The sequence below is a fragment of the Hirundo rustica genome, chromosome 2, assembly GCF_015227805.2.
Source record: "Hirundo rustica isolate bHirRus1 chromosome 2, bHirRus1.pri.v3, whole genome shotgun sequence".
Taxonomy (NCBI): domain Eukaryota; kingdom Metazoa; phylum Chordata; class Aves; order Passeriformes; family Hirundinidae; genus Hirundo; species Hirundo rustica.
This window is the reverse complement of record NC_053451.1, coordinates 29970826-29984819: the sequence shown is the minus strand read 5'-3', so window position 1 is coordinate 29984819 and position 13994 is coordinate 29970826. Positions and strand designations below refer to the sequence as shown.

At 42.7% G+C, this 13994-nt stretch overlaps 1 protein-coding gene across 1 annotated transcript in view; it reads left to right on the top strand.

Annotated features, from left to right (window-relative positions):
* Positions 1-13994, top strand: part of TEAD4 (TEA domain transcription factor 4) — a 50656-nt gene that overhangs the window by 23270 nt on the left and 13392 nt on the right. The window contains exons 3-8 of the mRNA XM_040056425.2: positions 6667-6731; positions 7393-7455; positions 11393-11527; positions 12350-12393; positions 12971-13026; positions 13774-13904. Coding sequence (XP_039912359.1) covers positions 6667-6731; positions 7393-7455; positions 11393-11527; positions 12350-12393; positions 12971-13026; positions 13774-13904 — 494 coding nt within the window. The remainder of the gene's footprint in view (positions 1-6666; positions 6732-7392; positions 7456-11392; positions 11528-12349; positions 12394-12970; positions 13027-13773; positions 13905-13994) is intronic.

Here is a 13994-nt window from a genome sequence, read left to right as displayed (position 1 = left end):
CAAATGATGCAAGCAGGGGAAGTGCCTTGCCCATTTTCTTGCCAGCCTGTTGGTGCGTGAGGGTGAGGTGAGAACAGTTCCAGGCTACAGTTTCTCTGGCAAAACTGGTTTTAGAAGTTCTTCCTCTGTTCTCTTTGCTGTGCCGCTGCCGTGGTTAATGTGACCACAAAAAGAACGAGTTTACCAATGGAATTAAAAATAGGCTGATAATTGCGGGGGGGGGAAACAAAACGAAACTAACAACAAAATCCAACTGGGGACGGGGAGTTTTATGTTTTAATTATCGGTAATTAGAGTAGTGCGTGTCAGTCTTTCCTCCCCTTTTCCCATCAATTTAGTTGGTACGCCTGCACGCAGGAGTTGATGGAACGTCGCAGGAGGAGGAATGACCAGCCAAGGAGAGGGAAACCTCTTCACATCGTTCTAACTGCACCCATGGTGACTAACTTTTCATTTATCTCCAGTGCTTGTTTGGAACCAATAAGAGGCTTCCCCAAAACTGCAGGGTCTGTAGTTATTATCCCTCAACCTTGTGTGAAGCATCTAAAATTGACCATCGAGAAACAGCAGTTTCTAAATGGTGGGAGCACTCTCTGTGATTCTGGCTGTGAATTTAGGCTGTGCAGTGGCAAAGGAGAGGAGTAAACACCTTTCCAGGAAAAGACCTTTTACACAAGAGAGGGTTTCAGTGTTTAGACCAGTTAGTAAATGAGACAGCTGAGTTTTATGACCTCAAATGAAATCACCCGACTGCCATATGAGGGGGCTTGACTGGTGCATTCTGCCCAGCAAATAAAGCTTTGAGTTTTTTCATTTCATAAGAGGGAGGAACTCAGACCTTGCACAGTCAAATGATGAAAACAGGTATTTTGGGGAAGAGCTGACTGTGATGGTGTTAATTCCTTCAATGTTGTGTTTTCAGGCTTTGACTGTTTTGATGTTTTTCAGAAGTACTGGCTTATCCTTTTTTGATTTTTTATCTCAAAATCCCCTTACTGTAGGGACTGCATCAGAGAATCTTCGTGTGGAAGGTTAATCCTGAGAAAATTCAAGCAGGGAATAAGTGATCAGAATGAGGACATTTTCTTCTCCCAGCTGAATATAAAATTCATTGGTGTGTGTAACTCTGCTGTGGAAACTTGAACCTGACTATTGAGCACTGAAGTTCTGCTGTGGTGGGGTCAAAGATGTCTTCATAGGATGGGTCAGTGCCATAAAAGGCAATATGGTTTTCCATGGTCATGGGAAATTATCACAGTATGATGGTCATAGTTTTGTATTAAGTTCTGTTATTTCTTCCTGACCAGAGGAACCAAACAACATCTTCTCACCAAGGCTGTGGGGAGAAAACATGGTTGTGATGAGAAGAAAGTCTTAATAAAGGTAGCATTAAAACTAGATTATATTAATAAAGGTTGGATGTCTGTGCATCTTGATAACCATCAAAAAGACAAAAATGTGGTTTCTGACGCATGTAGCCCTGTTTCTGGAACAGCTGATGTCCAAGGAGATATTTAGCATAGCTGGGAGGAGGAAGCAGTGGAATGAGTGATGGGAAGTAAGGCTGTACAGGGAGCTAAGGATGGGGCAGACCCCAGTGGCAGTTAGTCCCATACGGACATGAAACCACACACTGCTTTTGTCTTAAAAAAGTGTCTTTCTGGCAAGACTTGGTTGGCAGTTAGTTTTGCTTTGTATTCACAGAGAAACACTGACATTTGGTGACAGATAAGCTGTCCTTACCTTCCCTCTTTTGCCTGGATTTATTTGTCTGATGCACGCAGTTCATTATGTTTATGCTGATTGTAACCAACACTTAATTAAATAAGTTCAAGGAGATAGTCATGTCCCAGGAGATATCATTAAGTGACATAAAGGGATTGAAATGAGAGTTGAGATGGCTTTCTTGACCTTGCTTTGATAAGCCTTTCACTGGATATAGCTGGATAGTTGCTTCTCTTATAGAACTGCTCATGAATAGTTGTAAATGTTTGCTTTGGGTGCAGAAAGATAACAATCTGCCAAGAAACAGACACTTCCTTGACATTTCCCACTGAAAGGATTTTGCAGAAATCACTGAATTTTTTGATCTCACATTCTTTGGCAACAGGTGTGTGAGGAAGAGCTACTGCTTACAAGAGGCAGAAAAATTTTTGTAGCTTTACCAACAGTCAGCATGAAGCTTTGAGGCAGGACTGGAAAATACTTTCTGTGGTGATGGGAATTCCCTTCGATTATCCCTCTTCCTTACAGGAAGACACTTCTCAGCAGTTGTATTCAAAGGTGCACAAGTGCAGAATGGAGAATCCACAAGCCTCCTTGTTCACTTCTCTTAGCAATTCCTTCCTTCATAACTGTTGAATGTGACATTTTGCAGTTCAGTGTAAGACAGAACGGGAGCCAAATTGCTGCCCTTGGAAACTCATCTGTTAAGAATGAGAGGTAAAGAGCATAAGAGAGTATCTCTTGACTCCCTTTTTTTCGTGCCATGCTTCCAAGGGGAGGGCTCCACGGAGGATAAAGGTGCTGTGCCACGGTTGGAATGTTGGCTGGAGCTTCGTGAAACCCAACGCGCGGTTTCGACAGAGGAGTCACAACTGTTGGCAGGTTCTGGTGACCATGGCAGACCTCAGCGGGAGTTATTCTAAGAACACAACATATGATCAGATTACTGAGGGACACTTTACATGGCTCTAAAAAATGAACCATCTGACGGTTTGTGACAGCTCTGCCTGTTCCAGCCAAGTGAGGAGTGCTGCTCTTTGCTGACCCTGCAGCCAGGGCTGTGAAACAAAGAAGGTGCCTTCCAGAGCCTGTGAGCCTACAGACTTCCAGCCACATAATACCTGCCTAGTACATCTAGCTACTGATAAGAAACACAAAAGACATTTAGGACTTGCTTCTCTTGCAGTTTTGATTCATGGTAATATAATAATGCCTTGTTGCAGTTCACTGGGCTTGGCAATTTACATAGTTCTATCTTTAGTAATGCCTGTGATGAATGTCTTTGTAGAGTGATCTGTTTTTTGGTGGGTGGTGGTTTTTTTTTTTTTTTTTTTTTTTCTCTTTTGTGCTACCAGTATCTTTATTAGCCTAATATAACCTGCCACTTTTCTGTTTTAACCTGACTGTGAGGACACATTTCTGGAATAGAAAAACGGTATGAGAGATATTAGCAAGTGGGAAGTGAATTCTAAAACTGGAAATTTTGACGATCCACAACTAAATGCTCCCTGCGTAGAGTTTCTTTCTAGAGAATTTCTGTGCTGGCATCTAGTATTTGCACTTTGTCCAACAATTTCCCATCCCACTAGTCTTTTCAGTGAAGTACATGGCCTGAGAGAACTTTGCAAATTTTGCTGCTGCTGTTGTCAAAGCCAGTTAAATGCACACTTACGGAAATACCTCCCAGTTTCCCAGGCTTGACTACAGTTTATTGTCTCTCCTCCCTGCTTCCTACTTTGTTTCCCTTCTTTTGTTCTCTCTAACATTCAGTCCCTCTTAATTCCTTTGATGAGGTGCTGGGTGACAGGAGATTGGCATCACTGTGTAAAGATCTCTTTCTGCCAGTTCTGCTTTCTTGTTGTTGTTTTGTTTTGTTTTGTTTCCCCTTTGGTGCTCCTTGTTTCTAGCTGCTTCTCGCCTCTTCATAGCTTTTCCGTGGGCTGTGGTCCTTTCAGGGTTGTCTCTGGCATGGGTGCTGCAGTTGCCTCAAAGTGTTCTTCTGTCGAGGAGCAACTTTTTCCAAGATTGCTTTTCCAGCCACACCCCCAGGAATGTCCCCTGCCACATGTCTCCTTTTCTCAATATTCATCTTTTTACGTATCTTGTATTTCTCCTGTGCGTTCTGATGTCTCCTTTTGTGGTTCCTTTTGTGTCTCCTCATGTGTCTCCTGTCCCTTCTGAATCTTGCCTTTTCCAAAATATATTTGAGCAAAGGCAGCTTGTGCTCCTCTGACTGGTTGAGGATTTGGTGGATTGATTGTTATTTTCATCCAGTTTGGTGGTGGCTGGAATTGACTGTGGCTGGAATTGACAGAGCTGCTCATGGCATCCTCTCATACCAATTACACCTGCAGCCCCTTACTGCTAAAGCAGAATAGTGTTCTGTCAGACTGCTCAGCCTCTGTAATTTCTTTACCTAATTTGACACACTATACATATGAATTTGCTCCATAAAATTGATTGTATCTGGCTGAGAATCCCTTGAAATTAGTTTTGCAAGGATGACCCATAATTGAGCCAGTGCCCAGAGAGTTCCCATCAGTATAGCCTGATATGTGCCCTTTAAAATTTTGCCTGAAATTCTCCACAACCACTTCTTATCAAGGCTAGTTTTTCCTCTTTTCTGTTAACTCATTCCCCTTGCCTCTCAGAGGGTCCTCTAGTTGAAACAAAAATTTTCCTTCTTCTTACTTTCCAGATAATAGGGTTTGAGTGCCTTGTTTTGTTCAGCACATTTCCCATTTCGGATGTGTGTCAAACAGTCCTGCTGAAATTTCTTATATGTCGGCATCTGTCTGAGAAGAATCACTTCAGTTGCTTCTTACCTTTCAGCTTGGATCCATGTCTAAGCAGATGGAAGCTTTGAGCAGCCATAAATGTTATTGTTGGCACTGGAGGAAGGTGGTGTGGATATGTGTCGCTAGTAACTGGTCTCTGCTTTGTGCAAATGGTTTTCGTGGGTTGGAAGAGCAGCCAGGTGGAAGGTGGCAGAACAGCATCTGCTCCCACCAAACTCTCCTGGGCATGTCACTGTGCTAAAACAGAAACTGTGGGAGCTGAAGAGGTCAGTGCTTACATGGCAGGGCGCTGTGTTTCTGGCACAGACACAGTTCCTAATTTGTGTTTACAGGAGCCGGAGCTGATTTCTCAGCTGCAGACCTGTTTCTTGTCCCAGGGGAAAAAGGGGAGCTGCTACAATGACACCATTAGGGGAAGATTAAGATCTGTACATGGAAAGCGCTTTTCCATCCCTGCGTGTGCATTGGTTGTGTTTCATGAACACGGCCTAACTGCAGTCATGGACATTTGCATTGTTCTGTTTCAGAAACAGATGGAATTAAGGGCTTTGCCAGTCCTTCCCTAAAGGCTTGCGTGGTCAATTTCAGCAGTCTTTCCTTGCATACACTTTATTTCAGGGTTGAGTGATAAGAGTTTAAAATAAAAACAAGTTACAGTTTTTTCATGGAATATTTAACTGCTGGAATAGTTAACACTGACAGTTTACTACTGATTTCACTGCTTGCCTTTTGATGTCTGTGATGTCCTAACATACAAGTTCTTTGCCCACAAACTTTCCACAGACAGTACTGGGATTTTATAATTTTGTTACAAACAAACTTCACAAGAGCTGTGGTTTTGTTTCCCAGTTCATTCCTGCTTCATTCTGCAAACACTCGCAGCCATATCAAGATGTCTCACAGCCTTGCAGCGCCTAATCCCAACTTTTTATTGCAGTACTATCTTGATTCTGCTGTGGTCACTACAAATGTATTATTTTGCAGACCCTGCTCTTTTTCTGTCTTCTGTTTTCTGCTTTGAGCCAGCCTGGAGTTCAGATGTGTAACTGCTGCCTTTCTGTGTCTGCTCATAATTCCTCCACCTCCAGAAAGACAATAAAATCTGTGTGACTGCTTAGGTGTGATACATGGGAGCCAGTGTAATGAATCTGGATGGTCTGCCTGCAGGAGCCTTAAAGCACTTGTAATTCACTGTATCATATCACACTGATAAATTCTGTGTAGCTGCTTCCATGTGCCTCCCCCTCGTGGTTTATTTTCTTGGACTTGCATTACACAGAATGACAGGCTCCTTTTGGTTGGAAGGGATCTCTTCAGAATGCCTGGTCTGGCCCTGCTGCTCAAGCAGTGTCCAGTAGGTTGTGACTATCCTCCAAGGATGGAGACTACAGCCTCTCTGGGCAGCCTGTGCCAAAGTTTAGCCAGCCTGAGAGTAAAAAAGTTTGGGGTTTTCCTTATTTTTTTTTTAATTGCTTTTAGACAGAATTTCATATGTGTTAATTCATGTCGGTTGTTTCTTGTTCTAACACTGGGCACAGGCTCCTTTTTCCCCTTCATCGCCTTCCATCAGGTATTTATTTTATTATTATTGATTAAAAACTGCCTCTGAGTCCTCTCCAGGCTGAACAGACCCAGTTCTCTCTTTATAGGACAGATGCTCCAGCCTCTTCAATAATTTTCGCTAACTTCTTGCTGGACTTGCTCCAGTGTGTTCACACCTTTCTCACGCTGAGGAGGCCAGAACTGGACTCAGTACTTCACATGTTGCCTCAGCTGTGCTGAGTGGAGCTGAAGGATCACTTCCCTGGACTTGTTGGCAACTGGGAATTGCCATAAGGGTGCATTGCTGCTTCACTGTCAGCTCATTGTCAGCTGGGACCACATCCATCCGTTCAGCCAATTTTCATCAAGCCCCTTGTCCAGTTATCCAGCCCAAACTTTGTCAGTTTGCCTACGGGGGTGTCATAGGAGACTGCTCCCATGACTTCTACCGTGTGCACTAATAAGTCCCTTTCTAAAAAAGAAAAGAGTGTGACAGAATCATCCTGCTGCTGATTTCTGTAGATACACAATGGAATTACCGATCTTTTTCGCTGGGGTCGTTGCTTTCTAAAGTTGTATTTGCGTTGTTTCTCTGTTCCAGGCCGAAATGAGTTGATTGCCCGCTATATTAAGCTGAGAACAGGGAAAACACGCACAAGGAAACAGGTAAGTGTACGGTTTTCCCTCTAAAGATTAGCTTCTTTGGACCTCTGCAGATTATGAGGGTGAGTGAGAACAAATTTCTTGCTGTTCACTTGTTGGTAGGTTCTGACTTTGCTGGAAGGAGGTTGTTGTGCTGAGCTGGTTAATGAGAATGGCAGGAAGAGTCAGCTCAGGCATTTTTACAGGAGGTTTAGAGTGCTCACGTCTGCCAGTTGTGACCCACAAAGTTTTCTGCTGTTAAATAGCATGATTTTATTTGCTTGGCCTCCTAATGAGACTTAACAGGGACCACCAGTGGTTCTCAGCATGAAGATTCCTTGTTCAGCCCAAGCAGACAAGACAGCAAGAATGATTTTGAAAATACCCTGGTGCACAAGATGAGAAAGGAATCTTTGTATTTGGGAATGAATCTCCAGGCTAGGCTGGATGAAGCACTCAGCAGCCTAGACCTGCCTTAGATGGCCCATCTTTGCTGGCCCTCTGCCCCATTTCCTGGCCCTGGAGTCATGTTCAGAAAAGCAGCTCTTTGTTACCCCCAATCCCTGCAACCCCTAACCCTAAATAACCAAATAATCCTAAATAACTGCCTAAAGTATGTTTACTTCTACAAGAGGCTACCAGGTATTCCTCTGGAATGAACATGGCATTTTGTCTTTCAATGCAGGTATCTAGTCACATCCAGGTCCTGGCAAGGCGGAAAGCTAGAGAGATCCAAGCCAAGCTCAAGGTATGATGGATATCCCTTAGCATATCACACAAGCCCCCCAAGGTCAGCTATTCCGTCTTTGAACAGCCTTAAAAAAGCCTGATTTTAGTCACTGAACTATAGTAAGCTGGAGAGGAAAAGGTTCTTCCCAGGAAATGTTGTGCAAACATTCATTATTGTTGAAGCTCTGTGACGTCTGGAGCAATTCTATTTAAAGAATAAAGAAACAATAACTTTTCAAATTTCATGTGTCTTATTTCTACCTCCGGTTTATGCCCTTGTCATTCAAATCTGAAAGACCCTTAAGCTTAGGAGTGTGCAGAGGGTGTTTACCTGAGAAGGAAGGGTTTATGGTTACAGATGCTGACCAGTAAGCAGTCGCTGGTGTTGTGGTGGCCTTGGGAAAAGGTGGCCTTACAGTTTAGAGCACCAGCTCCACGTCTGCTAGAGGTGGTGATGTGGAGTTGTCCACTGAGAGGAAGCAATAAAGCCAGCTGGCATCTTCTCAGGTAAAATGGAGCCAACCGAATAGACTTTGCTCCTTGATTAATTCAGACTTGAAGAGGCCAGAGCTAACGAGAAAGAGAAAATGGTTGGATACTTGCTTGAGGAAAGCTGCATTTTCCTTTCCATAGGAAGAGCTCCAAGATCACCCTAATGAACCTCTTGACATTTATTTCCACTCAGATTTGATGTGGGGAAATGGTTTATGTGCTCAGACTGAATTGCCAGAAATGTTGAGAAGGTCAAGTTTGTATGTGACAATTGCAGAAGTGGGTGTCTGTCCCCTGTTAGAATGTGAGCCATCCAGAAAGGGCTTGCTGAGCAGGATGTGAGGTCTGAGCCTTGTTATTTTCACTGAGACAGCCAGAGAAGGAAAGTGAACGCTGACCTTTCTGTTTGGTATGGCCATAAGTAATCTGTAAGGAAGAGAGTTTGCTTCCCTGATCATCCATGCTTCCAGTGACAATGGCCGTGACAGCCCAGTCCATCCCTGACTGCTGAGGGACGGCTGGTAGCATGTGCTTCCTCTTGGCTGCCTGGGCAGCTCCTCGCTGGGCATCAGGGCAGCTGAGCTGTCCTGTGTGTGAGCTGCTGGCGCCCAGTGTTGCCCAGCGCTGACGTGCACGCTGCTCTATTGCAGGCGGTGACTGCTGTAAGCCATGACAGCACCCCCCCACATCCCAGCCCCGTTTTAGAAAGCTGTGCTGTGTCTTTTATTAGCCCCTCGTGTTTCCAGCCGCTCTGATAACGAGAAGGAGGTGCAAATTACAGCCACCTAATTCAGCGCACCCAGGTAGGGCTGCCTAAGCTTGAAACCTGTGGTGCTGTTAAGTGGTCAATTCAGGTGGAGGCCTGCTGGAGAGGCAAGTTGGAGCGAGCAGGAAACAACAACTGCCCGGGGTGTTAAAAGCCTCACTGCTGCTTACATCTGTAACCTTGATAATGTTCCTTGTGTGTCGCAGCTCTGGGGTTGGGCATGATTGAAAAGCCAGTCAGCCGAGCCCGTTTCCACTTAGCTCGCAGGAGCTGGCCGGTTGTGTTCTCAGGGAACGAAGGTGTCTCGGGGAGCTCCACGGAGCCATTGGCTGCTGTCCTTTCACACCTCCCAGGCCATGCTGTGAGCTCTGCCCAGCTGCCTGCAGAGAACCCTTCCCGGGGACCAGGCTGTTCCTTTCCGCCTGCAGTGGCAAGTCGGGAGCGCTGATTCAACTCATTTACTTCTTTGCTTGCGCTGTCCGTGTCCATAGAGCAAGGAAATGAAATAGCTGAGACTGCTGCCTTTCTTCCAAGGTCCTGCTGACAGCCGTGTGTCCTCCCATCGCTGTTCATTTTCCATAGCAAGGGCACATTTTTGTGTTCATAATCATAGCGGTCAGAGCGGCTACATGACTTTCCAGAGCAGTCACGGCACTGCTGCCGTTTCCACACAAACTGGGGTGTCTTTTTCAAGTGTGCACTGTGTCTGTAGCAGACAGGTTGGAAATAGGGTAAAACTTGGAGAAAAAGCCGTTCCCGAAAGTCAGTAGTTTTTCCATACCCTGGGTGGCTAAGAGACGCCATCTGCACTAAGGAAAAAAGCGGGAAGTCGTGGTGATATGGTAGCATTATCATAATCACCATCATCATTATTATTTAAGAATAATAAAATATAGAAGAATAATAAGAGAAAGTACAAACATTGCAAATGTTTGGTAAAAGTTTTTATCGCTCCTTTTTTCCTTATTTATTTATTTATTTATTTATGTGTTTATTTTTAATACTGTAAAACACTTGAAATGAGTACAGAACTGTTAGCTGAAACAGAAAGGAAATGTTTTTGTTAAAAACATGCTCTTTCCAGCAATCTGTCAAGCATTTGAACAAAACAAAAACACAGCAGAGGTTACTAGGTAAAATACTTTCCTCCCCTTATGATTTTACCTTTTCTTTTAACTTTTAATTCCTCCACAAGTAAATGCATCTTCCCCATAAACTCATGTATAAACTCAGGTAGACAAATACAATTTTTCCTGTGAGAAACTAAGGAAAGGGAAAAAATCCTTTTCTGCAATGGCACATGGGAAATAGTCCCTATAAATATACCAGGACAAAAACAGAAAAAAATAATTTCCCTTAAAAAATGTAGGTAATCCTTCAATTATTCCCTAAGCCATAATTTAAACTGGATTCTGAAAACATTTCCCATAGCTCTGCAGAATATTAGGAACTTACTCAGCATTTAAAATGTTTCCCTTCGATTCACCTGAATAATACCAACAGGAGTCACAGATGGTCCAAAAAAGAAGTGTGTATATTTTGCCCATTTCTACTGAACCTTCTTCTTGAACATTAGCACTTATTATTGATATTTTTGAGGATGCCTCCTCCACTTTTTTTTTTTGTTAGACACGTTAGGATATTTGGGCTTTGAAATTTAGAAAACCTTAGGTAAGTTGGAGAGGTTAGAAAGAATGGAGGACCAAGGGTGAGAACTTAGTGCAGTTCAGTGAATGCAAGTGGGAAATGTGAATTCCTGAAGGAGTCTGCAAGGGCTGTTGTATCTCTTTCAGCAGTTTCTTCAAGCTATGAATTAATCTGTGAGTTTTCTGTCGTAATTATAATGACACAGATAAATGTGGAATGTTTGAAGGATGAAGATTAATTGTGGAGGATGTAGGTGGAAAGGCAGAACATAGGGAAGTGCTTCTCTTTGCCTATTTATTCCTTGAAAAAAGAAATTAAGAATGCTGTTTGTTTTATACATGCCTCAGACCCGCTAATTGTGGCACTGTCACTGCCTGTAAATGTGTGTAATCTACAGTCCTGTTAAAATACAAAAAGGAACGTCTCTGCATAAGTGCCCTGGAGATTACAAAAGTTTCAAGTTTCCCTGAAGATGGGGATAAAATAATAAAATCTACCTGAGACTAATGCAGCCCCAAACTGAGTTAGTCGTTTTTGCAGTGATGATGACTATCTCTTTTTGTGATCTTTTCCTCAGAGGGTGGGTTTTTGTGTTTTTGTTTGTTTGTTTGTGGTGGGGTTTTTTTGGTTTTTTTTTTGTTTGTTTGTTTGTTTGTTTTGTTTTGTTTTGTCATAATCAAGATTCTTTCCCACTGAATTTTCTTACCAATTATTAAAACACAAGAATCGGCTGGGGGTGTACTTTCCACAACAAAACTTTTCAGCTGTGTGGTTGAAAGCCCTCAGGCAGAAAGGATAAATGTTTAGCAGTGTTTAAACCAGCATTTCAGAAAGCATGATTATTTACACCTGAAGCTGTAGTAATGAGTGACAGCCTTATAACTTTAAAGAGTTCTTAGGACAGTTATTGGTGAATTTGCTGCCCACCATTTCGGAGATGCTTGTTCCTCACAGAGAAGCTGATGAGAATCCTGGTTATAGAGCATTAGAGATGGCAACTTGTTAATCATTATAATAATCCTGTTTTTTCTGTTTCTACTCTTGCTCATAGGATCAGGCAGCTAAAGATAAAGCCATGCAGAGTATGGCTACAATGTCATCTGCCCAGATTATCTCTGCAACTGCCTTCCATAGTAAAATGGCTTTGCCTGGTCTCCCACGACCAGCCTACCCTGCTGTTTCTGGGGTGAGTGGATCAGTGTCTTGGTGGAGTTTTGAGGAGACACTCCAGTATTTGAAAGGATGTTGGGACCTGCTCAGGAAAATCCTGAGAACTGAGACAGAATGGGCCAAAAGGCATTGTCTCTGTAGAATAATTCTGTCATGTGGCTTCAACAGTTTTGTCCAATTCTTTGCTCACACTGATGTAAAACAATAGAGTTTTTCTATGTATATATATATATATATTTAATGATACAAGGGAGAGAACAATCAGTTCCTTTGGATTTTCATCTGTCTGAAATGTTTTTAAGGGTCTTGTATCACTTACTCCAGCATCTTTTTGGAATAAATCTGTTTGGCCCATCCTGGCCCTTTCTCAAGTTTATATTTCCCAATCTTATTCTCAGCACTTTGATCAGATGGCCCTTACATAAAATCCTTAATAGAGAAGCATCCCCATACCTATGAGTTGGGTCTAGTGAGCATTTGCTGAGCATTGATTTCTGCCAAAATAACTCCCGTGGAACTTTCCTGGGGAAAATGGTCCTTCCAAGAGAGTGGGCATCATAAAAAAGGCACAAGGTGCATGCATATTATTTAACATTAGAGATCACTTTCAGGTCAGTTTCTTGCATGTCAGTAGTAGTAGTGTGTAGAATGAAAAAAAAGGACCAGTCAGCACCTCCACAAGAGTGAAACCCGGAATGTAGAAAGAAGAGAGAACGCATTCACATCTTTAAAGGTCTGTGAACTTGCAGTTTGTTTCCTCGGAAAAGAGCAAGCCTTTCTTTTAATCTCTGTCCTAATTAGGAGTGGTGACTTTTGCCTATGTGTTGTTCTTTTGCAGTTTTGGCAAGGACCATTGCCAGGTCAAGCTGGATCATCCCAGGAGTAAGTATTCCTTCATGTGAGCTTCCAAAGCAGGTGCTTCTGCTGCTTTCTCTATTGCCTGAGGAGCACCATTAGCTATTATAAGATCTGTGAAATGCTAGGACCTTCATTTCTCTTACAGTAGTGTTAAAATGGAGCTGAGCTCTCCTGAAAGCTGTGTTTACTTGTAGGTGTTGAATGTCTCTGAATTTGGTCTTAAAAGTCTGAGAGGAGTCCAGCCCAGACCTATACCCACTTGCATAAATATGAAACTACTTGTGGTAGAAAGGAAAGGATAAATAAATGGGCACCAGTGTATTAAGAGGCTGATAGGAACTCAGAAAAGCAAATCTGGAGGGAGAGCCTGCTGAACACCTGCAGGGAAATCTTAATCTGTCCAGTCCTGGCCCCTTACTGCTTTCTGAGTCTTTGCCCATGATGCTCTCTTGCCCAAACAGAAAAGTAATTTCCAAAAGACGCTTATGCCACTCTCTCCTTGAGGAGAAATGCTTGATCTAATCTGTGCAAACAGTTGGTGAAGAATATTGTTTTGTTTGGTTGTTTTTTGTTAACCACCTCTCTTTGTGTACTTCTGTAGTGTGAAACCTTTTTCTCAACAACCTTACGCTGTACAGCCGCCACTTCCAATACCAGGTAGGTAAGGAAATGGAGTTCTTTCCTTTGAAATTGTATTCCAACTTCAAAAACAGCCGACACTCTAAAAATCTTGAAAGTTAATTTAAAAAACCAAAGCCTATTGAAACATTTCAATGAGGCAAACCCAACTTTTATATGATTTCCTGTTCTCATCCTTTCGCTGAGAGAGCTGAAGCTTTTAAATTTTATTTTACAAAACTTTTCTTCCTGTTTTATATTGGTTGTGTTGGGGTTTTTTTCCTCCTGGCTCAGCAGAAAATAAAAATTTACATATCTCTACTGGTCTTTTACCATGCTTCATGCTCTAGAACACTGTTCTCTGTCATAACATGGTTGTGCTCCTAATTTCTCATTAAGTGGAATAACAGATGTCTTTTCCTTCTCAGCTTCCCCATTTTGAGAGACTAATGGTGACACCTCATTCTGAGACAAACCAGTTTATTTCACTGCTCCTTTAGGGCTCCGTCCAAGTCTTCTTAAAATTGCTGATCATGTTTTCTCTGGTGTCAGACCTGGGTAGTTTTTCTTTCACATCGTGACCCTGGCAGTGCTGTCATAGCAGAGGGTGACTGACAAGGCATTTAGAGCACTGGGGTAGACTGAGGACCTTGTGAACGATATTTTTGCATGATGAATGAAGCCATAAGAAAATTATGAGTTAGCTTTGACAGTAGGTACTCTACTGGACAGCTACTGCCATTTTTTTTTTCCTAAATTATTGTTATATAAATCCTGTGTGCTTAGGGTTTGAGTCTCCTGCTGGCCTCTCACCTTCCCCGTCAGCACCAGCTTGGCAAGGACGAAGGGTTGCTAGCTCCAAACTTTGGATGTTAGAGTTCTCTGCATTCTTGGAACAACAACAAGATCAAGACACAGTAAGAAACACACCTTGCTTCCACCCCTCGTTAATTTTGCATCTTCAGACAGCTCCTGTTCATCATGGATGTGTTATACTACTCTATGTG